The 21,586-nt window shown below is 55.4% G+C and overlaps 6 protein-coding genes across 6 annotated transcripts; 2 read left to right on the forward strand and 4 right to left on the reverse strand.

Moving 5' to 3' along the window:
* Positions 1-1,596: 1,596 nt before the first annotated feature.
* JN550_002969 (uncharacterized protein) lies at positions 1,597-2,313 on the forward strand (the record flags this gene model as incomplete). Its single annotated transcript, XM_049314320.1, has 2 exons — positions 1,597-1,982; positions 2,043-2,313. The coding sequence occupies 2 exons, from the start codon at positions 1,597-1,599 to the stop codon at positions 2,311-2,313; spliced, it is 657 nt and encodes a 218-aa protein (XP_049174804.1).
* Positions 2,314-3,033: 720 nt separating this feature from the next.
* JN550_002970 (uncharacterized protein) lies at positions 3,034-3,956 on the reverse strand (the record flags this gene model as incomplete). Its single annotated transcript, XM_049314321.1, has 2 exons — positions 3,034-3,534; positions 3,615-3,956. The coding sequence occupies 2 exons, from the start codon at positions 3,954-3,956 to the stop codon at positions 3,034-3,036; spliced, it is 843 nt and encodes a 280-aa protein (XP_049174805.1).
* Positions 3,957-7,329: 3,373 nt separating this feature from the next.
* JN550_002971 (uncharacterized protein) lies at positions 7,330-10,227 on the reverse strand (the record flags this gene model as incomplete). Its single annotated transcript, XM_049314322.1, has 1 exon — positions 7,330-10,227. The coding sequence occupies one exon, from the start codon at positions 10,225-10,227 to the stop codon at positions 7,330-7,332; it is 2,898 nt and encodes a 965-aa protein (XP_049174806.1).
* Positions 10,228-13,283: 3,056 nt separating this feature from the next.
* On the forward strand, positions 13,284-14,078 carry JN550_002972 (uncharacterized protein; the record flags this gene model as incomplete). Its single annotated transcript, XM_049314323.1, has 3 exons — positions 13,284-13,345; positions 13,477-13,566; positions 13,637-14,078. The coding sequence occupies 3 exons, from the start codon at positions 13,284-13,286 to the stop codon at positions 14,076-14,078; spliced, it is 594 nt and encodes a 197-aa protein (XP_049174807.1).
* A 1,222-nt stretch (positions 14,079-15,300) lies between these two features.
* On the reverse strand, positions 15,301-16,851 carry JN550_002973 (uncharacterized protein; the record flags this gene model as incomplete). Its single annotated transcript, XM_049314324.1, has 3 exons — positions 15,301-16,336; positions 16,398-16,512; positions 16,581-16,851. The coding sequence occupies 3 exons, from the start codon at positions 16,849-16,851 to the stop codon at positions 15,301-15,303; spliced, it is 1,422 nt and encodes a 473-aa protein (XP_049174808.1).
* A 1,219-nt stretch (positions 16,852-18,070) lies between these two features.
* JN550_002974 (uncharacterized protein) lies at positions 18,071-21,127 on the reverse strand (the record flags this gene model as incomplete). The annotated part of the gene is made up of 1 exon (XM_049314325.1): positions 18,071-21,127. The coding sequence occupies one exon, from the start codon at positions 21,125-21,127 to the stop codon at positions 18,071-18,073; it is 3,057 nt and encodes a 1,018-aa protein (XP_049174809.1).
* Positions 21,128-21,586: the final 459 nt, after the last annotated feature.

Genomic DNA, 21,586 nt, shown 5'->3' on the forward strand with positions numbered 1-21,586 from the left:
AAGTCATTGATCCTTGAGCCAAACTCAGATCCGGAAATCCGGGGATGAGTGCCAAGCCTCGCCCTAGGTCTTGCCAGCAGATTCAAGCACTGCAAAATGACACCACGCGCAGCCGAGTATCCGCTGAAGAAGCTTCACCCCACGGGTGACTACCCTGTAATGGCTAGCGGGTCTGACTATAGACCTTGAGTGCGGCGGGCCTGTGTAGAAAAGTCGTGCTATGTGATGGCCGTTGTCAAGGTTGTGACTGAGCATAACCCCAGCCAGTGCCCTGTAGGCCTTGGCTACGGGCGGACGTCCTTGCCAATTGCAGACTGCGACGGTCGCGCCCTGGCAACGGGGGGGCCAGGAGCTGCGAGTCTGCGACTGCTTAACGTCGAGGATCTCGGAGGCTCTTGTCGCTTAACGGCCCCGAAGCGGCCAAGCGGCTGCGATGCAAGGCTTTTGGAGATGGGATGGAAACCAGCCGGGTTTCAGAGTGGTGCAGATGTGACAAAGCTGAGGCAATCCGTGCGGCTCCCAACCCCTGTCGCTTAACGCACAACTCTAATTGAACGAACCCCGGGGAGCATCCGACTTCCGAGCAGCTGTCAAAAGACTCAACGCTGGCGATGACCACCGCCGTGCAAAGAGGCAGCCGGCCGTTGAGGCGCTTCCTTGGCCTCCAGCGCTTCTGACAAGACGGCTCTTTCGGCATCGTGAGGCTGTGTTCGAGCGACAGAGAGCATTGAGGAATTGCGATGGCTCTTATCCAGGGCGCGCAGTGCAAGTCAAGCTCGCATCATCTTTGAATATGATCGTGCATGTTCGTCCAGTCGCCGCCGAGTTGACATATACTCGAGTTTGAGTTCCGTGGGGCATATAGCTATGCGACACTATACTACTACTGCCACTGAATCGCATTCCATCACAGCACCCTAGCCAAGTCACGTTCATTGCACCCTTCATCTTCTATTACGTTTCGTTGCTACAATCCCGAGTGGCTATGCCACTGTCATTTGACCTTCCCCAGGAAGCCCTGGCCGAAAGCTGACAGGCAGTCAGACGTGCCGAGAGCATGGCGGGACAAAGAGGCAATCTCGGACGGGCAAGTGTCCGTCTAATAGTCGCAGGAGGTTTGTTCGTGTTTCAATACCGCTGGTCGGGCTTGACGGTCAAAACGTGTTTCAAGGCCATCTTGTATCTTGGGTCTCTTTCGCACAGCAGGCACCCCTGCCCAGTCTCCAGCCCTTCAGACGTTGCGCGCAAGGGTGTGGTTCACCAGTGGGTGATCCTTCATCGTCCCGGTTTATCGCCTTCCGGGCTCTTAAAACCAATGCTGTCGTCTCGCCCTCCTCTGCGGGATTCTCGTTTCTCTTTTCTCCTCCTCAGTTCCTTTCAGCAGTACTCGAGACGGTTCTTCCTGTCCGGCTTTTCTTTCTTTCCCATTCTTCTGTACATCTCTACAGCTTAATATTCTCTACTCAAGGCCAGTCCTTCGACCAAAAGCGCTAGTCGCTCTTATTCTATCAACGACACTCTCTTGAATACCCAACTATTTTACTATTTGGAACATCGTTCTTTTATTACGACTCTTCGACAGAAAAAGAAATCAAAATGCAGTTCTCAACAGTCGCCCTCTCCGCCTTGCTAGGCCTCGCTTCGGCCCAGACCGTCCACGTCGTGTCCGTCGCGACAGCAAACAACTCGCTCATCTTCACCCCCGACAACATCAAGGCGCCCGCTGGTGACATGATCCAGTTCCAGTTCCGCGCCGGCAACCACAGCGTCGCCCAGTCCACCTTCGACGCGCCCTGCTCGCCCATCTCCCAGCACACCAACCAGACCGGTGTCTTCAGCGGCTTCCAGCCCGTCGCTGCTAGCCAGGCAATGGGTATGGTCCCGACCTGGACCATCATGGTCCAGAACACCAACCCCATGTGGTTCTACTGCGCTACTGGCAAGCATTGCCAGGCTGGTATGGTCATGGTCGTCAACGAGAAGTAGGTCTTTCCTCAACACGTATCCCTCCCAAGGCGTTCCGTAAAACTAACACTGCTCAGCACTGGCGCAAATGCCACCCGATCCCTGGCTGAGTTCAAGAAGCTCGCCTCGGCCGCTACTGCCAACGTTGCCCCCAGCTCCGGGACCAACGGAGGCACCAACGGAGGCTCTGGCACTGGCACCGGCACCAACGGCGGCAACACCGGCACTGGCACCGGCACCGGCTCCACCACCAGCTCGTCTGCCGTCACCGCCGGTGCCTTCTCCCTGTCCGCATCGACGTCGCTCAGCCTGCTCCTCGGTGCCGCCGCTGGCCTGTTCATGCTATGAACATGGTAGCTGGGGGTACCCACTGGGTCACGGAGTTCAGGATCATCACTCGTCAAACCTTTCAACGACAACAAAAAGTCTGGTCGCCCCCCAGGGGGTGGGGGACCACGATCTAATAGCGTCTATGCCGAAACGTCTAACGCAGAAAAAGGGGCTGGGCCAGCGCCCGCCGTCACCGGGCAGAAGTAGGCTGATCAAGATGAGCTCGCTGGGCGATGGTTCGGTTCAGGGGAAAGGGAGAGAGAGTGTGTCTCTCGGGTTGGAGTACGCTTCTGTATATGTGCCGTCCAGTAGTTGGCACGTGTCTGCATCCTGCAAATGCATTTTAGAATCTGGTTGTCGAGTTCTTTTAGCCTTTTATGTTTGAAAAAGATAATATATACCCAATTTCAGACATGTCTTCTCACGTGTGCGTCGGCGTTTATGATTCGATTGTTGAGGTAAACTGAAAACATGGTACGGAGCAGCCGTCTAGCTGCCAAGTGTGTGTAAATCGCCCGTATTAGTCGGACAGACGCCTCTCCCAATCCTACTACATATGTCTTGCAGTGCTGTTCAACGCGGCTCGTTATGGACTTGGATCAATCGTTTTGCGATCCTATGAACGCTTGCTGTGCTTGGTTTTTGTGTGCCAAATTATACAGCCTACAGAAAAGCTGCCTAGTTTTCCATTACGAGGCCCGGTCCATTGGCCTCCTCCGACATATCTCCTGCGATCCATTACTCCTGCCCCGGGGCCTTCCTCTTGGGGCGGCCCTTCTCGGCCTGGTCGCAGAGCTTGCGGCGGGGCTCCTTCTCGAGCCAGCCCTTCTCGCGCTTGACGAAGCCGACGCGCGGGTACTTTGGGTTCTTCTCGAAGAAGCGCACCCAGTGGGCCAGCTGGTCGTGGACCTTCTGGCGGGCGTCGCCGAGCTCCTTCTCGCGCAGCTCGGCCAGCTGCGCCGCCGTGTACTGGGCGTCGATCTCCGGGTCGTCGCGCGGCAGGTGCATCTCCTCGATGCCGCGCAGGTCCGCCGTCCGGTCGTCCGCGAAGCACCCCGTCACGAACCCCCGCGCCGCGTCCGCCCCCGCGAACACGTGGTACGACCCGCCCGGCCCGTACGTCCGCCGGTTCGCCGTCACGTCGTAGATGGTCCCGTTGATGGCCAGGTAGATGGGCTTCTCGGGGTCGGTGCCGTCGTACTGGGCGAGCTCCTCGATGGGGATGCTGAGAGGCGATTTCTGTTTCACGGAGGTGTAGGGTCAGTCTCGGTCCGGCGACTTGCTACTAGGGGGGCAGTGTTATCTGGAATGTAACCTACAAACTGTTCTTCCCACCATGTCCGCCGCAGGTATTTGGGCGGGTGCTTCAGACCCCAGGTGAAAGAGTCGCCGCCCGAGATCAGGTAGCTCAGGCCGGCCGAGGCGACCAGCAGGAAGGTCAACACGCGGGCGATGTCGAGCCACGGGCTGTACTCATCCTCGGACTCGGCGCGGGCCTTGGGCGTCGGTTTGGGCTTAGGCTCCTCTTGCAGCTTCTCCTCGGCCTCGTCGTCGGACGAGTTGAGCTCGGTCACGCGGGCATTCAGGGGCGGGAGCCCGTCGGCCTTGGTGGTCGCTTTGCCCTTGCGCTGGCGGACGGAGCCGCGGGTTTCGGCAGGCATTGTGGAGGCGCAGGCCGGCGGAGTTGATGGGTTGAAAAGGAGTGTAGGGTGAAGAGAAGAAGAAATGAGGAATTGCTACTATACAACAATCATTGGGGACAGATATAGATCGGCCAAGGGGAAATTCGGCTGCTACGGGAAGTGTAGCCATGCACTTCATTAACATGATGCGTGGTCTCTCGACTGGCAGCTGGCAGTGCTGGATTCGGCAAGTGGTCAGGTTGAACTCCCTGTCGTCTTATTTAGGGCGGCGCTGATTGGCTACTGTGTCTCCAACGAGGCATAACAATGGGGCATTCCACAATACGACAGTCTCCCTATTACCTACTCGTACTTATTGTTTGTTTCAGCTTTCGCTTCAGACTTCCTCTATAAGTCTTTCCATTGCACAATTTGAGAGTACATTGTCGCGTTATGCAGCAACGGGTGTGTAATGAGGAAGACCGCTTCAATCAATTAGGTCCATACTTCACTAGTTCTATACACTTGTGGCAGGAGTTAGCGCGTACGTCTTGAATAATTCACAAAAATTGTTGAAAAGTTTTCTAGTAGCTCGAAGAGTTCCGGCGCTGGAGGGTCATATGCACATCCTAACGTGATAGGTCATCTGATTGAGATATTTATCCATATAAGAGGAAGCAGAGTTTTACCCTGTGGCATGTCTTCTGTGTTGGTGGAGGCATACAGTTCCTACTTGCACCAGCTTGCAAGAATGGCGAAAGCGGTGTCTCGTTTCTTCAGTCCACCTGTCAAGCGTATCATGAGAGACATATATATTTGGATATAGAAGAGGACAGAATCGGAATTACCAGCAACAGGACGCCCTGCGATCGGAAGGCTGAGAGGAGCATGCATCTAAACTGAGCCTTGTTATTCGTCTCCATATAAGACTATGACAAAAAGATATTATTAAGACTGATAAAAGTAGCTTTTATCGTTGTTCGCGTAGGTTATATTAACATGCGTTGTGTTTCGTTTACAGAAGCAAAGAACGAGGTTTCTCACGTGAGTGTCATATATTTAAGTAGAAACAGATACCTTCACAAGGCTACAATATATGGTCTGGGAGGTGCTGTTTACCCATAGAGGGATGTTTTCCTCATTGAATATATTACAGCAACATTATATGCGACTCAGCTGCCAGCCGGTAGCTCCTTGCCCGCGGGAGACGCCGGTGCTTCCATCAACGCAGTACTACCCGCCTCTGGCCCATTATGCCCGGGAAGCTCTGCCGGCGGCACTATCTCTCGGTTTTACACCTCCTGCGGCTCCGGCATGCCGTATAACTCATGCGGCCCGGAATACGGGAGAGAGTCTCCGTGTAGTTGTGCCTTCTCCGCCGGCCCATCGTCAACTGCGGTTGCTGAGGTGCCGTTAGCGTGCTTGTGTCTTCTTCTCCACCATAACCAGGAGCAAATGGAGATCAGGCAGACTCCTCCAATGGAACCAATAACTGGGCCAGCTATCCACTCTGGGTTTCGAGAAGGCTGCGTGATGATTGTGGGAATCGAGGATGTCGTCGGAAGTGGTGACGTGGTTGATTGGGCTATTATGCGTATTAGCAGAGGAGAAGGTCAGCAAGATGTGCTTCTTACAAGACGGATTTATCGAAGACGTGTTTGAGGGCAAAAGTGACGTAGAAGTCGCTGGTCGTGCGTTGATTGTGATATTCTCCAAGGCATAGATTAACACACTTGAAATCGATGTTGTCGAAGACCCGGCGCCCAAATCGATCGTTGTAGCCCGTAAAACAGTGGATATGGGTGTCCGAGAAGATGATGAGCCGCTACTACAGAAGTCTAACCACTGTTGGAAGACAGGGGTGATGAATTGATCTTGTAGAAGCTGTTGCTCAGGTTCAGGCGCGTTGACTTGGATGCACCGGTGGCAAGTCTCGACTAGAAGCTTGAAGGAGGATCCATCCTGGCAAATAGCGCTATTCGGGCCACCCGCTGCTTGGGCTTCAATATATGCATTATCTATAATCAATGAGTTATCGCTGCACACAATTCTCAAGTGTCTTCTTACTACAGATATCATAGCACACTGCCGGTAAAGTTACAGACTGACGAATCTCGAGCATATTAGAACGTCTACTTGCGTAAGATTCTGGGTGTATGAATAAGATTAAGAAAATAAGCCTCGAAACATCTTTGGGAGAGGGCCTTCTCCCACTATTTCAGCAGGCTGCCCCAGATGATCTGCCATGCGAGCTTCCTATTTGCGGAGTTCTCGCTTCTATTAAAGTGCATTGTGCATAACGTGGTAATCCAATCAGAAGGACTGAGAGGGACGCATTTCCGCTGGGATGCTGATGGAGCGTTACACATGTTACGGGAGACACCGAAGCGGGGTTTAGAATTTGCATTGCCAGGTCAAGAAACAGTGTATATGTCACGGCACCACAGGTGAATAGATGTTCTGCTGCAAGTCTCATGCTGCTTCAGCTGATAAGTATGGATTCAAGAGCATGGTGACCTGAAGGAAAGGGAGAGGCTGGGCTCCGTGGCAAATGTGAGTCGTTGCTGCATCAAAGCCAAGAGACTGCGAAGTCCTAACTAGTTCCTGAAATAGCCTTACGGTAGCACGTTGCGAAGGTAGCCAGAAGACAGTTTGGCCCCAGGTTGTGTATCAGAATTTCCGGGGAGCTCTGGTAGGCTTCTTAATCAAAACGATGTCTGTAATTGGAAGAGGAGAAGGCAGTCAAAGGGCGAATTGGACACAAATTAGCCTCGCGAGGGAATACAGCAGATGCCTCGAGCCAGTCCAAGTCAGCTAGCCTATGGCCAGCTAAACTGGGAGGCACCGCCGCAGTTGACGCACATTCATTTGCGTTCCGCCTTCTGAGCAGCCACAGCTGGGTCGGGTGGTTAGCAGCTGCAGTGAGTGCAGGTATTATTGGGGTTTGTGTTACACAAGATTTGAGGTCGTACTTCTGTGGGTGAGTGTACTCCTAAATGCACACAGCTCTTGAACCGTTTGTTTATTGCAATCTGATGTGTAAAGTACTCTTCGCCTTCTTTCGTTTCTGTTTTGTTTCAGTCAAACCCGCCGAGAAGGAGAGAAAAGTTCCGAGGAATACCATCGGGGAGTAGGATGCAAAGAATCACAGGATACAAGCTTGGACCCAATGTGCGGAATACACCGTTAATTCAATTAGACTAGGATGTTCCTAGAACCATGTTTTCTGGTCTATGTGCAGCAACAATATACAGTGAATGGGCCCCGTGTTGCGTGACGACGCCCATCGAATTCCCGGGCAAGCCGGCCCCCTATCTCTACACATCTGCGGCAAACGAGCACGAGTGCGCTGGAAGCTGCTGGTTTAGACCCTGTTTCCGGATCGCAGGGTTTTGCTTGCGCGCTCGGGCTCCTAGCCTCTGACTCGTCTCCTCTTGGCCACGCTGGGCGCGTCGGCGTCGCCAGGCTGCTCATCAGCCGCATCGTCCTCGACGGTGCTCATGTCGCCCGCCGCCACGCTCATGCTGCGGCTGGGGCCGCCAGCGGGAGGCGCAGCGTTGCGCTCGATCTCGCTGCGGAGGTCGCTCATCAGCTTCTCGACCTCCATGAACATGTTGCGGGTCTCCTTGACGATGCCGTTCTCATCGACCTCATAGCCGATGGCATCCTCGTTGTCGTCTTCCGAGCTCTGTACAAATGACGGCCCGACGCCTCGATCAGGGTCCTGATTGTACATGATCGAGTTTGCAAACATGTGTACGAGTTCGCGCTCCAGCTGAGCGATGTTGATGATGCCCTTGGGAGGTATGAGGTCCACAGAAATGGGCAGCCAAACATTCATGGCGTTTGGATCAGAATCTGGTAGGTTCTTCTCTGCCGCCTGGGCCGCCCTTTGCCCTTGATTTATAGCAGCACGGATGCGCTTGAGATCTTGGGGCTGAAGAATGATCTCAGGGTATCCTGGGGCATCTCGAGCTTTGATAGGATGTGCGAACATGTTGGCATGCCGATGACTCGTAACCTGCTCCAGAGCCTGGGCACTGACCTTGTGAAAAGATCGGGTCCAAAGTACATGCGTGGGAGGAGCTGGAGGTGCGCGATTGACGGGCGATTCGTGTCGCTTGCGTTTTGTGCCCTTGGCTGCTGCACCAGTTCGCTTGCCTTGTACACTCTCATCTGCAGTCGTGTCTCCAGCATCTTCGAAAGGCTTGGGCGTGGCCTCTTCGGCCTTAATCTTACGGCCGCCATCCGAGTCTTCAATAGTCTCCTTCAGATGAGAGGACCTAGATGCCGCCTTCTGAGCACTCTGTGACAATTTGCTTGGCGGATGAGGACTGGAAGTGTCGATCTTCTGGACGTTCCTGCGTGATTCCTTCTTCCCTGACTGTTGTGGCGACGTCTTTTGAAGCTGAGCCGGCCGGATAGGAGGACTCAATGGTTCAAAAGCAGGGCTTTGCGCGTCGAAGTACCCCGTCAATTCTTGTCTGGGCGTCGCTGGTGTTGGCGTTGACGTCCACTTGGTACCATGTCCCCGGATCACATGAGAAGAGACACTGGCGGCTGACGGGGTTTGTGGTTGCGAAGATGGATGGATCGGCGGAAGGTTTGTCACTAGGGGCCTGCTTGCTTGGCTCATGGGCCGCTGAGGCTGTTCTGCAGGACCTGCCGAAGGAGCCTGACTAGGTTTTGGTTGGACTTGGGGTCGAGCACTTAGCTGCTGAGAGACTGGTGTAGATGGCAAGGATGCCGCGGCTTGCTTGTGAACCGGGGGGAGGTGATGGGCCGTCTGGCCAGGAGCGGCCAGAGGAGGCCGATGGCCCGCTGGTGGAGGGCCGGACCCACGTACAGGCGTTTGCAGATTGTGAGCAGCAACCGGAGGACGCACGGGAGTTTGACCGCTATGAGGCTGTGGTTGTTGGTTCGGATAAGAGGGCACAGGTACGGCTGTACTCGGTGGGCCTGTCGCAGGAACAGCCGGTGGCCGATAGGGCTGGTGCTGTTGTGGTTGCTGTTGCTGTGGCCCAGGCCGCTCTGGGGTTTTGAGTGGCAACGCCGGTGAAAACTGGCCAACATTCTGGGGTGGGACTAGAACAGAATGAGGAGGATGTGTGCTGCCTGGGGTGGGCGTTCGGTTCGGCTGTGCAATGGCATGAGGCTGGCCGCCAATATGAGCCTGGGAGGGCTGGGGTTGATGATGTTGTTGCGCCTGATGATGTTGTGGCGTCCTAGCGGCCGCTTGGTCAGGATGTGCAAGCGGCCGAGAAATGGGGGTGTTGTAGGGATGTCGAGGGGATGGGATAGGCGTTGTTTGAGATGGGTGAGGTTGATATGGAGGCTCCCACTTGAATGGTCCAGAGCCTTGATCCTGCTGAGGTTGCGGCGACGGTCTGGGCGCCGGGCTCTGACTCTTTGACAGCCCGTCCGGTCGTTGCAAGCCATCCGTAGTAGGGCCTTGCGATGGCACAGAGCCGGGAGGATGGCCATATGCTTGAGCTGCTTGAGGTGGCTGCAGGACAGACGCAGGGCCTGTCGGCGGTCTCGCGGCATCGCCAGGCCTCCCACCAGGCGTGGCTTGCCGTATCTCGCTCGGAGGCCGTACAGTCGACGGTACTGGAGATGGAGAGGGCTGCGGCGGCTTGCGATCTAGCGAAGGCGCAGGAACTGGACTTGGCGCGATCGCAACCCCCGGCTTGCTGATGCCCTGAGCCTGAGGAGTTGGCACAGGTATTGGAGTTTGGCTGACGTGACCATTTGGCCTGGCGGACTTAACGACCTTGCCATCTTGGACAGCAGCAGTCCCATTGGTGCTAGGGAGCTTGGGCTGTGGAGGAGGAGCGGCCTTGCTCGCGGCTTCGGCTGCTTCAAGCTCGGCGATGTCCCTCTGTAACGTGTCTATCTTCTTCTCATCCTCGCGGATCTGACGCACTATATCATCTCGGTAACGCGCGTACAGCCTCTCGACGAGGAAGGGTAGCTTGTCACCGTGCGACTGCAGTTCCTTGATCGATGGCAGCGGCGGGCTTGGGAGCTTCCGCTTCCTCGACGTCGGCGAGAGGCCGGCGCCATTGACGGCCTTCTCGGCGGCGTCAGCCTCACGAGCCTGCTCGTCGCGCAGGAGGTGGCGCGCGAGCTGCTCGAGCAACTCCGGGCTCAGGCGAGCAGCATTGTAGGCGGCCTGTTCGCGGATGAGTGGGTGTTGGTTGAGCTCTTCGGAGATGCGATGGAAGGCGCCGGTCGCAAAGCCGTGTTTGGCCAAGGATTGGAACAGAAACAGCGATTCGAGTGGGGTGTAGGCCGTCGTATTATTCATGCCCCGATTTGCGCCTCGCGAATGGTCGGGAGGACCGTCGCGTCGAGGCAGAAGGTGAACCGGCGCCAGGTCTACGTGTCACGGTCAGTCAGTGCCCGGCGAGACAAGACACACGAGGGTTGGGGACGGTCCCGGGCCGTCAGGCCATCGAACGGCCATCAGACGCGGGGGAGGGCACGCACTGAGCGGGGATGGGGTGTTCTCGGAGGTCTATTAAGACTGATCCGACGACTTGCGCGACAAAATCGCGTCGCTTCGGGGCCAGCGGCGATGAGGTTCGCGATGATGATTCGTGTCGTGGCAGGAAGCGTCACGTGATTGCTGGCAGGCCGACGATGAAGTCGTGAAAAGATTTTCGGGCCTCTCTGGCGGCCGTGTTTCGCAGGCAGATTAGTGGCTTGTCCTCTTTGGGATACGCTCCGACCGCAGGTTATGGTGGACTGACATTGGATGGCCGAGATGACGACCTTTTTTTTTTTTTTGACGCCCAGCCCAAGAAAAGACAGAATCAGGGGAGCATGGCCCGTGCTTCTCCAACTGTTATTTACGCGATATGTACTCTTATGGGTGCGCATGCAGGTATTGTCTGCGTGCAGATTGATTCTGCATGTAAAGAATCTTTATTGAAGGCAGCTAGTGTAGGACAACAACTTGCGCAACGGTTCTGCCGCCACGAGCAGTTGTTCCTAATCTACGTGTACATGGTTACGAAGAGGAAGCTGTTTCTGGACCAACACAGATCATCTGGTCGAAAGGCAATCGCAGATCGAGTACCCACGACCCAAGATAGACGTTGAATACTTGAAGCAAGTCCTGGAAATCAACAGGGGCAACTGCTCGGGCGAACGATTGTTCGAGAATCCCCAGTTTCCTCGGCCTCTCTCGCTCGACTGTCGGGTCGGCGAGTGTCGATAGCGCGGGGAAACTCTATTTCGGATTGAAGGCGCTGATGCCTCGCTCGAGTGGTCATCGCTTTGGGCTCCATCTTTTCGGATCAGTAACTACCTACAGGCTAACAGCACGCACTTTTGAGCCTCTGATACACAGCACATCTCGAGCGCTTGACTCGCGGTGCCTGAAAGTCTATAAATACTAGGTTTGTCTGATCCCCCATGTGAACACGAGCCTGCTGGGGCGGGATCATCCCAGGCTCGGAGCTCTCCAACCCACGACATGGGCGCTACCAAGGCTACCTACCCGGCCGAGCCTTACCCCCCGGGTCCAACCCAGCCGCATAACATGCCCAGGTCACATCCATCTCAGGACGCCCGGCAGCCTGGCGGAATTGGACAATGCAGTCGTGACCAGGCCTGTGACGTTGATGTCATTTGTCCCTTGACACGAGCCCCTCCAACGACGTTGCGGCCAAGCGCATTTACCCAGCTGGCCAGGAGTGTACCGAGTGGCCGCAGCCTTCGCCATGCGTGTGACACCAGTCATGCGCGATCGTGTCTCTGCCAGCCGGGCGACGTCAACTCCGCCGTCTGGAGCCTCCTTCGTTGTCCTGTGAACACCCGGCAGCGATCAGCAGCAAGTGTGGATTGGCAGGCTTTCTTGAGAGTTATCCCAAGTAAGAAAAACAAAAAGAAGAAAAACTACGAGTACAGTCACGCTTCAGCACAATCCGCACGGAGGAGGCACTGGCCCTGGCTTGCTTGCAAGTTGCCAGGAAGGAGTACAAATTATTAGGGGTTCTCCAACCTGGAGCGGGGCACTGATTCAAGGTACAGTACGCAACACGATTATATCTAATCAAACCTCCTTTTATGCGCGGATTCCTTTCGCAAATGACGGCATTGGTGTGAAACCGAGGCACCTCGAGACTCTCATGCCCGACATGGGCTCCCCCCTTTTTTGCTTTTTTGCTTTTTGTTCTTGGAATCGGGGTCCCTCAGGTTCATGCAGCTGCAAATGACAGAAGGCATTGGCACGTCAAAGCAAGTCGGATAGCGGAACGCGCAGAACACTAAGCGGTGCCAGACGCTATTGGAGGCGCCGCTCTTTGATTTGGATCAACCCTGGCTAGCTTTCATTTTTGAAAGGTTTCCCGTTCTGGCACCGCATTGTGACGGGGACCCTTTGAATTGCCAGGTTGGCTAGCTTCTTTCCTCGAGATGATGGAGTCCACCCGTTGCCCACTCCACATTGCTGCTTTGGGCAGATACGAGTGCATACCGTACAGTGCCTTGCATGTGGGAGCTTGTGCAAGCTCTATGTGCTCCAGAACATCACGGTACCAGACCTGCCAGCGGCCCAGACGCCCACAGTAGATACCTGACTACAGCAGGGACCCCGTAGCTTAGGCATGTACCTCGGAGGCTAAGTTGCAGTAGTTCGCGGTAAGGGAGATCAGATCCCCATCCAAGAGAGAGAGAAAGACAAGAGAGGTCGACCGAAAAAGGAGACGACCGTCAGTCATCGACATCAAGCTTTCCAGCCAACGTCAACCCGCATCTTGCCCTTTCCTCGCCAGAATCCTGGCCTCGTGTGTGTGTGTCGAGACCGACTTACTCAGGCACGTACATACACAAGTTACCTAGGTACATAAGTTACATACTCTCGACAGACTCACTCGACTTGCGGTCGGGGGTCTCTTGGTCCGTCCGTCCTCCCAGTACCTACATACACACCAAACCCTCGAGGCCCAAATTGTTTCAGACATCGCTGGCCTGAAATTGCCTGTTCCCAAGTCAGGACAAGACTCGAGTTCCACATTATCTACTACGGGCGGCTTGCTGGGGTGCCACTATTGGCAGCTCAACGCCTGACCCCCCTTTTCCCCAGGGCCCAGGGTCTGGTGTGTCGGTCAGCTGCAAAGGACGCCGACGCTGGCGGATTGATTGATTGATTGATTGATCGACTTTCGCTCGGCTCAGTCCCGTCTTTCGACTCTTTCTCGTCCTCCATTCTACTACATAACCAAATCCCGCCACGCACATCCCGCCAGCTCTTCCGCCCGTTATCTCTTTTGCATTGTCTTCTCTTGGAGAGTATCCATTTGCTCTTTTTGTCATCCGCTTTTGTTGTCCCAAGCGCGCAGCGAATCCACCGCCAAAATGAACCGCACCGACGCCGAGCTCGACAGCGACTGGAAGCCAAATGGCCGCCGCCCCCAATCGTGAGTGTTTCCCCCCTCCCCCTTTACCGGCCCAGCTCGAGATGCCCACGTCAGCAACGTCTCCGAGGCGATGCGGCAGAGGAGAAGCTCAGAAGTATGAAGCGTGACTAACACCTCGTTGCTCGAAACAGCACTATCGCCCGCACCTTTAGTGCAGAGCTGGAGGATCTTTTCCGGATTGATAACAGCGTAGCTGATCTCGACGCCAACGTAAACAAGAAGTAAGCCAAGCCCGTTCCCCTGGCAGCCACGGTGCGCGGCGTTGCTGACCAGGCCTTTCCCCAACCGCAGGAAGCAAGAGGTGACGACACAGACCTCCGAGCTCGAGGCTCTCGAGCGCCGCATTCGCGAGATGGAGGAGCGCCTGAAGCGAGGCGGCCAGGCCCCTGGGGCCGCAACCGGCTCGAGCCCGCGAGCCCAGCGCTCGCCACTCGGCGACACCTTCAGCCAGCAGCAGGCCCCCGCTACCGGCACCCAGAAGGAACTCCCCCAGAGGCCATCCCGCCCCGGCACGGCCAAGGCCCAACAGCAGTCGCAACAGCAGATGCACGGAGGGGCCATGCCGCCAACTCCCACAGCCAGCGAAGGTGAATACGAACTCGTCCCCGAACCACACTATGCCAGCAAGATGTCCTCATCTTCACACACGTGCAATGACTCTGAGAGTGGCCTCGAGACCCGAAGTTTTGCTGACTTGGTGGTTGTTTCTAAAGATGGTGATCACGACTCATAATCTCTTCCCTTCGCGTGGCATTGTGACCACTGCAATTTTTCAGATCATGGAGTTCTCAGGGGCACACTTCTCCAATCAGGCTCTGCTCTCCTTAATCCTGGCTCCGGGCGGCCCAGCCATGTAACCGGGACACCTCCTGGCTATAGCAAGGGCGGGGCCGCTCCGCAACCCACATTGGATGATCAAGTTTGGCAACCTTGGAACACACATCATCTGGATACGGCAGACCACAAAAACTCCCTCGACGAAAAGGACGCACCACGGAGGCTCTTCCCTTGGACAAGTTCCGGCAGGTGCGAAAGGAGCACGAATCACTCCCACAACACGGCTACCAGCCACTCAATATACCCTCGTTTAGAAATATCAAGAAGTCAGGACGGCCCCGTCCTGCACTTCCGGCGTTTACGGCGTCCACAGCCCCCCATTTATTTCTCGACGACTCGCTCTGGGACTCGATACGCCGGCTCCAAATTTTTGGTTATATCATCATATGGACTGTTTTGTGAATTTTCGACGAACGGGCGCGGGGGGCGGACGGCGGAAGAGTAATTGCATACAATCCTCAGTTTTTCCGGCATTGGCATCGACATTGGGGGCTAGAGACAAGACAGGAAGACAGGCATGCAGGACTACCCGCGCTCATGTTCAGGGGGGAAAGAAGGCGACGAGGTGGACAGGGCGCAATTGACGGCAGTCAGGGCTGATGATGACTTGAGAAGCAAGTACAGCAGTTGTAAATACCATACCATTGATCAGTTTCAGAGAAGGAACGGTAATGATATTCCTGGATAGCACGAATCATCCAACAGCCTTGATGGCGCCTGCTCATGCTTACTACGCCGTGAAAGGGGGATTGAGAATTGGGTTGGTCAACGAATTGAGACGAGTGCACCTCGGTGGTTGCATGACACGCACAGGAAAGTGCTACAATCCTATTACAAAGCCTCACCATGTGCAAGATAAGCATTAGCTTGCTAGTCGACTTATGATCTACCGCCCTTCGTCCTCGGCAATGTATCTATCTGCATGACTTGGAAAGTTGAACAACTCAACTGTAACGAACGCGTCGCAATAAGCCGTCCCCAAGCGAATGGCGAACTCGACTCCATCTAGACGGAATGGATCTCAAGGTATTTGCCCGTTGGCGTTTCAACTAGGACATCAGGACTTGTCGTCTGGCTGGCAGAGAAAGGGAGAGAAAACACGGGCCGGGAACGCCAGATCAGTAGAGCATGATCTTTTCCTTAGGCATCTCGACAGCCCTCTTCGCACCCTCGGAGTGCGCCTCGGCGTCGTCGTCGTCGCCGCCGCCACGGGGATCCGGGTGCTGGATGCCGGGCAGGGCCTTGGGCGCGAAGCCGACGCGCTTGCGGGCGACGTCAAAGACCTGGAAGCCGGCCTTGAGGAAGACGTCGCCGAAGATGCCCTCGAGCGAGGTGAAGCCGCCGAGGGTCTGGAGGCCCGAGTAGCAGTAGTCGGGCGGGGCGCCGGGGCTCAGGGTCGCGTTGAGGCGCGAGTAGACCAGGTAGTCGCCGGGCAGCTCGCCCTGGACCACGGTGCCGTTGGCGTCCGCCAGCTCCCACAGGAAGCTGGGCGGCGTCGCGTTGCACGGGATGATCCAGCCGTACTCCTCGTACGAGAAGTTGGCCCCCGGCACGGTCTTGTAGTACTGCTTGACCGCCTGGTCCGGCGCGTAGAACAGCGTCGAGCCCGTGTCGAGGATGACGGCCGGCGGCGCCGCGAACTCGTACGAGATGGCCGAGCCCTGCGTGGCGAAGCCCTTCATCTGCACGCTCCAGAAGCCATCCGAGCTGTCGACGTTGATGTACTCCAAGTCACCAGTGTGGAGGGAATCGTCGATGAAACCGAAGTTGTAGGACCCGTCGCTGCTGTTGTGTCGCAAATCCACGGTGAAGACGGGGTTCTTCAGGACGTCGGGCAGGAAGTCCAGAAAGGCCTTCTGGACGGGCGTGGTCTGGATGATGCTGCCGAAGGCAAGTCCGACCAGGCCCGACATGGCCTTCTGTTTGCTGAGCTGCTGCGAGACGCTCTGGGCAGACTCGATCGTCATGTTGGGGATAGACAGGTCGCCGAGTGTGAAGGTGTCACGGTACACAAGTCCTGACGAGCTCGAGAAGTCGCCGTAGATGATGCTCCATGTGCAGTTGGGGATTTGCTGGGCCGTCGTCGACTTGCTGAGATCCAGGATCTCCTGGCCCTTGACTGCCTTGGCCTGAGTGTCATTGGAGAAAACCCAGCTGCAATTTCATATCAGTTCAGCTTGTCCCATCATGGCTCACACGTGAGAGGATGACTTACGTATCTGCAGAGCCAGTGTCAAAGTCGAGGCTCAGAATCTGGGCTGGTGTGCCAATGCCCACAGGAGCGACGAACTCAAGGTCGCCCTCTATCGATGTTGCCGGAACACTTCCAGCTAAGGGGGAGTCGTCAGTTATGTCCTGGGGTCATCGTTATTTTGGGAGCTTGTCAGAAAGTACATACTTTGGTCTGCGGGTACCTCCTCAAGGTAGCGGTTGACAGCATTGTGCAGGTTCTCGTGGATGGGGATGTTGTACTTGTTGAAGGTACGTCGCATCTCCGATGGACCATGGCGTCTGCCTCTGAAGACGCCGTCAGCAGCGCGGATGGAAGCAGTCTTCTGCTGGTCACCAGTGTTGGAGACGGTGGTGGAAGCGACCGGAACAGAGACGACGGTATTGACCAGAGCGCAGGCCCAGACGACCAGGAGGCCGAGGCTGAAGTGGCCGAGCATCTTGTCTCCGAGGAATGAAAGGAAGAGTGTTGGATTGCACCAGTGCGTGTAATGAGTGGAATGAGTGATAATGTTGGCCTGCAGAAGGAGAAAAATCTCACACGGGGCACAAAAGGTGTCGTGTCAGAGAAGAAGGTACTGTTGGTGTACCTTCTCAGTCTTCTTTCGAAAATTGGCCACCCAAGCCGGTGTTTGTGACTGCGTTTGCAGCTCAAAGGCGAAAAGGCGTTTGTTTGAAATGGACTGAGCGGATGTAGACCCACGACGCAGGTTTTATTAAAATGTCTCGGCTGTGGAGTAAAGACTTGATGGAAGGCCCCGAAAAGGGGATATCTCATTGACGAAGACAAGATGGACCGAGTTCTGGACTCCTGCCAAGTCGGATGCTGGCATTGGCTTGGGATGGAAAGGGGTAGAGTGGTTGTTGAGATCTCGTATGACGACAGATACTTGACTTTACTACCGCGTGGGTAGGAGTTTTCTAGATAGACCCTTCGCTCAGGGCTTTTGGGATAGATCCCCATTTCATGCAGACAAAGGACAGGGGCGGGTGAGGAGATCTCATCATCCAAGGTTAAGGTTGCTTCCATGAGAGGGGTTGATAGTAATCGACTGACGTCGGACGTCGCTTCCAAAGTCGCATTCCCATACAATTTCCGCATTCATCTGCTGTGTGGAATTGCATCCTACAGCTCGAGAAGACGGGGTAAACTTAAAAAAAGCTGGGTATTATGACAGCTGTCCACCTTGGTTGTGCTCATGCCCTTGAGTGACCGGCCTCGCGCCCGATTGGCGGCGTTGGGACAACACGGATGATATTTTACATTCGGTCTCCTGCAGGTCCCAGGCTACCTGCAGGTCATACAAACGCGGCCCTTTGGTCCGGGTTTCAAATTGACGGTAAGAGCGTCGACCACAGCCCAAGGCAAACGGCCGGGCTGTGTCGTGTGAGATATTGATCTGGCGTGCCTCGCCTTGTTGCACAGCGATTGCGACACTCCAGCATGAGAGGCTCGATACACGAGCCGTGACACCCGACAGAGGGTAAAATTACCGAATGGGCCCTTGAGCAACATGGTTCACAAGATTGTCGTCTATAGGGGGTGCCTAGGCAAGGGGGTACACGCATTGTGACAGGCATTAGCATGCCAAGAAGTCATTGGGTATTGTGCTTCTTAATTATTCATCAGATGTCTAACATTTATCATTGTATCACAGCTCACAGCTCATCGCGGGTGTGTTGCTTCTCTTCTTTTTCTTCTCGCTCCTTGGTAAGCTTGCGAATCATCTCCTCCAGCTCCTCTGAGGTGGGCTGTTTGCCGTCTCCTCCGAATTTGATGTAGCCAGCATCGTCCTTGAGGTCGATGGTGTGCTCGGGGTTAGCACTGTCAGTCTTTGTCTTGGCCGACTTCTTCTTGGTTTTCGTGCTCTTCTTCGAGTTACTCTTCTTCTTGCCCTTCGGGTCGAAGTTGTTGACAGCCTTCATGGCCAGGTCCATGCCAGCCTTCTCCAACTTCTTGGTCTTCTCCGCGATGTCCTTGGCAAGCAAGACAGGGTCTGCATTCTCGGGCAGCTTAGCCTGCTTGGCCAGCTTCTCGTCCAGCCATTTCAAAGTCGACTCAGAGAGCTCCGTGATCTCCTTCAGGTCACCCACGGTGTAAAGGGGCGGCACAGGGCCAACATTCTCAGAGGCAGTAGTAGTGGTCGATCTGGTGAAGTCGTCGTCTTCGAGACCGTCAAAATCGCCCGAAGCTGAAGAAGGTGCCTCGGTGATCGTTGAGCTGGACTCAGTTGAAGTTGCACTGGCGCTCGCCGAAGACTTGAAAGCCTCGGCTTCAGCAATCTTCTGCTTGATCGTGTCAATGAATGTTGCCGTTTGCTCCAGAGAACTTCTCAAGGCCTTGACCAGATCCGGTCGTTCCTGAGTTTCCTTGATTCTCTTCTCAACAGGTGCGACAGAATCCTTCAGCTCCTTGAGCTTAGCCTTGAGCTCGTCCCGTAGTGCGTCAGCGCCATCCTCGTAGAGCCAGTCACTCGCAGCACTGGCTTTCTTCTCCAAGGCGGCTCGCTCCTTATCCGTGGAGGCTGCGATGAAAGAATCGCTCTCCAACAGATCGCGGATCTTGTAGGTGAATCCTTCTAGTTGGTTGAGAGTGTCTTCACGCAGTCGGCGGGCCTTATCAGAGGCCTCAAAAGCCTTGATGCGATCTTTCGATTTGGCCGAGTCGGCTTTGGGCAGAGCAGGAACACCGGCTTTCTCTACAACGTATTCAACGGGTATGACGACGAGCTGCTTCTTCTTTGGCCCCGGGCTTGCCTCGGCGGCCTCCGCGGACGATGCAGTGCTTGTCGTTTCACTGGTAGTGCTCGACTCAGACTCAACTGCCGAGGTGGTGGCGGTGTCAGTTGATGCCGTGGTGGATTCAGTGGTGGATGACGATTCGCTGCTAGTTGCGTTCTCCTCGCCATCTCCCAAAGGTTGTTGGTCCTTCTTGCCAAAGCCAAACAGGTTCTTGACTCCATCCATGACTGAGCCCTCCTTTTCAGCTTCTTCTGCTTCACATTCAACACTAATCTTTGCCACGTCCACCTCGCCATCCTCAGTGGCAAGGCGAACGTTGAGCTTAAGGTGAATGTCAGCATCAGCGCAGCCATGGGTGGTCTTGAGCTGAGCAACGGACGCAGTAAGGTTCTTGGTCGTTACAGCCTTGGTGTCCTTGTCTACAGTGCCGTCGGCGGTGGGAACCTGCTGGTAAAACTGAACAGAGAAATCCTCAAGGTTGTTCAGAGTGATCTCCTTGGGCGCCGCGCCAAGCAGTGATCTTTCGGTCCAAAGGCGTTGCTGCTTCGTCTTGCCTTGAACGTCCGTCCACTTCATACCCGCTGGGTAGTTGGAGCCGTCCGAGATTCTGATTTCCTTGACTCTGAAGCTGGGGCTGATCTCTGCACCTCGGAAGGCAGCACCAAACACGGCGGCCTCATCTGAGTTGACGTTGCTGCGCAGCTTGTCGGCGCCAGCAATCTTCTCCAGGGCCTTCTGAACAAAAGGTGTGCGGGATGCTCCACCGTGAAGAATGATAGAGTCAAGCTGGGAGATATCCAGCTCTGCGACCTCCAGAGCTTTTTGTACCGCGGCACCGACTCTAGCAGCATGTTCCTGAGCCAGCGCCTCGAAATCTGCCCGTGTGATTTTGTACCTGAAATCGACATCCTCGTACAGACCCTCAAAGCTGGTTTGCGTCTCCTGGTTGGCACTGAGTACATGTCGCACCTTCTCCGCGTCCTTCAGGAGCTTGGCGATGGCTTTGCCATGGCCTCGGACGCTCTCGGTTGTGGCGGAGACCTTCTTGGCCGCTGGTGTCCCAACAAATTTGGAGATCATGTCGTCGACGATGAGGTAGTTGAAAGAGTCTCCACCAAGGGATCTGTCCCAGCCGCTTCCCAGAACCTGTACTTCCTGAATGGTCTTGTTGAACTTGCCGACGTCCTTAACCGACCGGCCTTGGAACTTCATGACGGTAGCACTTGTAGAGCCAGCACCCATGTCGAAGACCATGTGGTGCTCTGGCTTGCCTCCCTCGTTGATGACCGGGAACTGCCGGCTGGTCGCAAAGTTCAGGCCTACGGCCAGCCCGTCGCTAATCAGCGACAAAACCTTTAGCCCAACCAGCTCGGCGGCAGTCTGCACTGCGCGCTTCTCCTCGATAGTGTAGAAGGGTGGCACCGTGATCACAACGGACCGAATGGAAGTATCGGGACCGGCCAATGCCTCAGCGTTGCGCTGGATGCTCTGTAGCTCCATGGCCAGCAGCTCCTCGACCATCCAAGCATCCTCCTCTTCGGCAAATGTCTTGCTCTTGAATGCGGCCGTGTTTCGAAGCTTGTGTGGTTCCAATTGCAGGGCGGGGTGTCTGGCAAGGTATTCCTGCACCGAGGCATCGCCTACGGGTAGGCCCAGGAGGGTCTTCAGATTCGGGTAGACATCACTAGGAAACCTAGCTGCGACAGCCATAGCGTCGGAGCCATAGAGGCGCTCAGGGTACGAGCCCGCCTTGGGAGCGTTGGAAGCCGGCTTGAAAGCGACGGCAGAGGTCTCCTTTCTTCTCGAGTCTTTCGTCAGGACGATTTCGAGAGGGATACCCGGCTTCACGAGGGCAGCCTTGATGTATTCGGTGCCGAGATCGACGCCGAGGACGGCAGACATGGCAAAGACATTCGTCGAGAAGAGAAGCACCGCGCAGGCGACGACCCATCGCGGGGAGAGGAAGTGCGCCATGGCGATGAATGTTGCTGGCGAAGGTCGCCTGTGTATCGTGCGAGGGAACCAGTCGGCGCGAAGATGCACGAAGTGATGCAACGGTTTGTTGGTATGGATATGAGAAATGAGTATGTAGAGCAAGCAAGCCCAGAGGGAACCAGCCAGCAATGAGGTTGTGAACTCGTGTACTGGAACTGACAGGAATAAATCTGGCCTCAACGAGGAAGTGCCAGCTTGCCAAAGTTATCAGGAGCTCATCGTGGGTAATTCGTTAGCGGTTCAACGTCAGAGGACAGATCTTTGACGGTGAATTTAGCCCCCCTGTCAGACCTCTGGAAAAGCCACTCTGGCCCCGGAGCAACGCCACCTGATTGGTCGCTAACCCTAGAGCTAACCCCCCAAGCCAAGACCCCACCAGAGGGCAGCCATGCAGAACACGTTTTCCTACAAGGCTGATATATGTCGACGATTTATCTC

Source organism: Neoarthrinium moseri, assembly GCF_022829205.1.
Source record: "Neoarthrinium moseri strain CBS 164.80 chromosome Unknown scaffold7_Wmoseri_CBS_16480, whole genome shotgun sequence".
NCBI classification, from domain to species: Eukaryota; Fungi; Ascomycota; class Sordariomycetes; order Amphisphaeriales; family Apiosporaceae; genus Neoarthrinium; species Neoarthrinium moseri.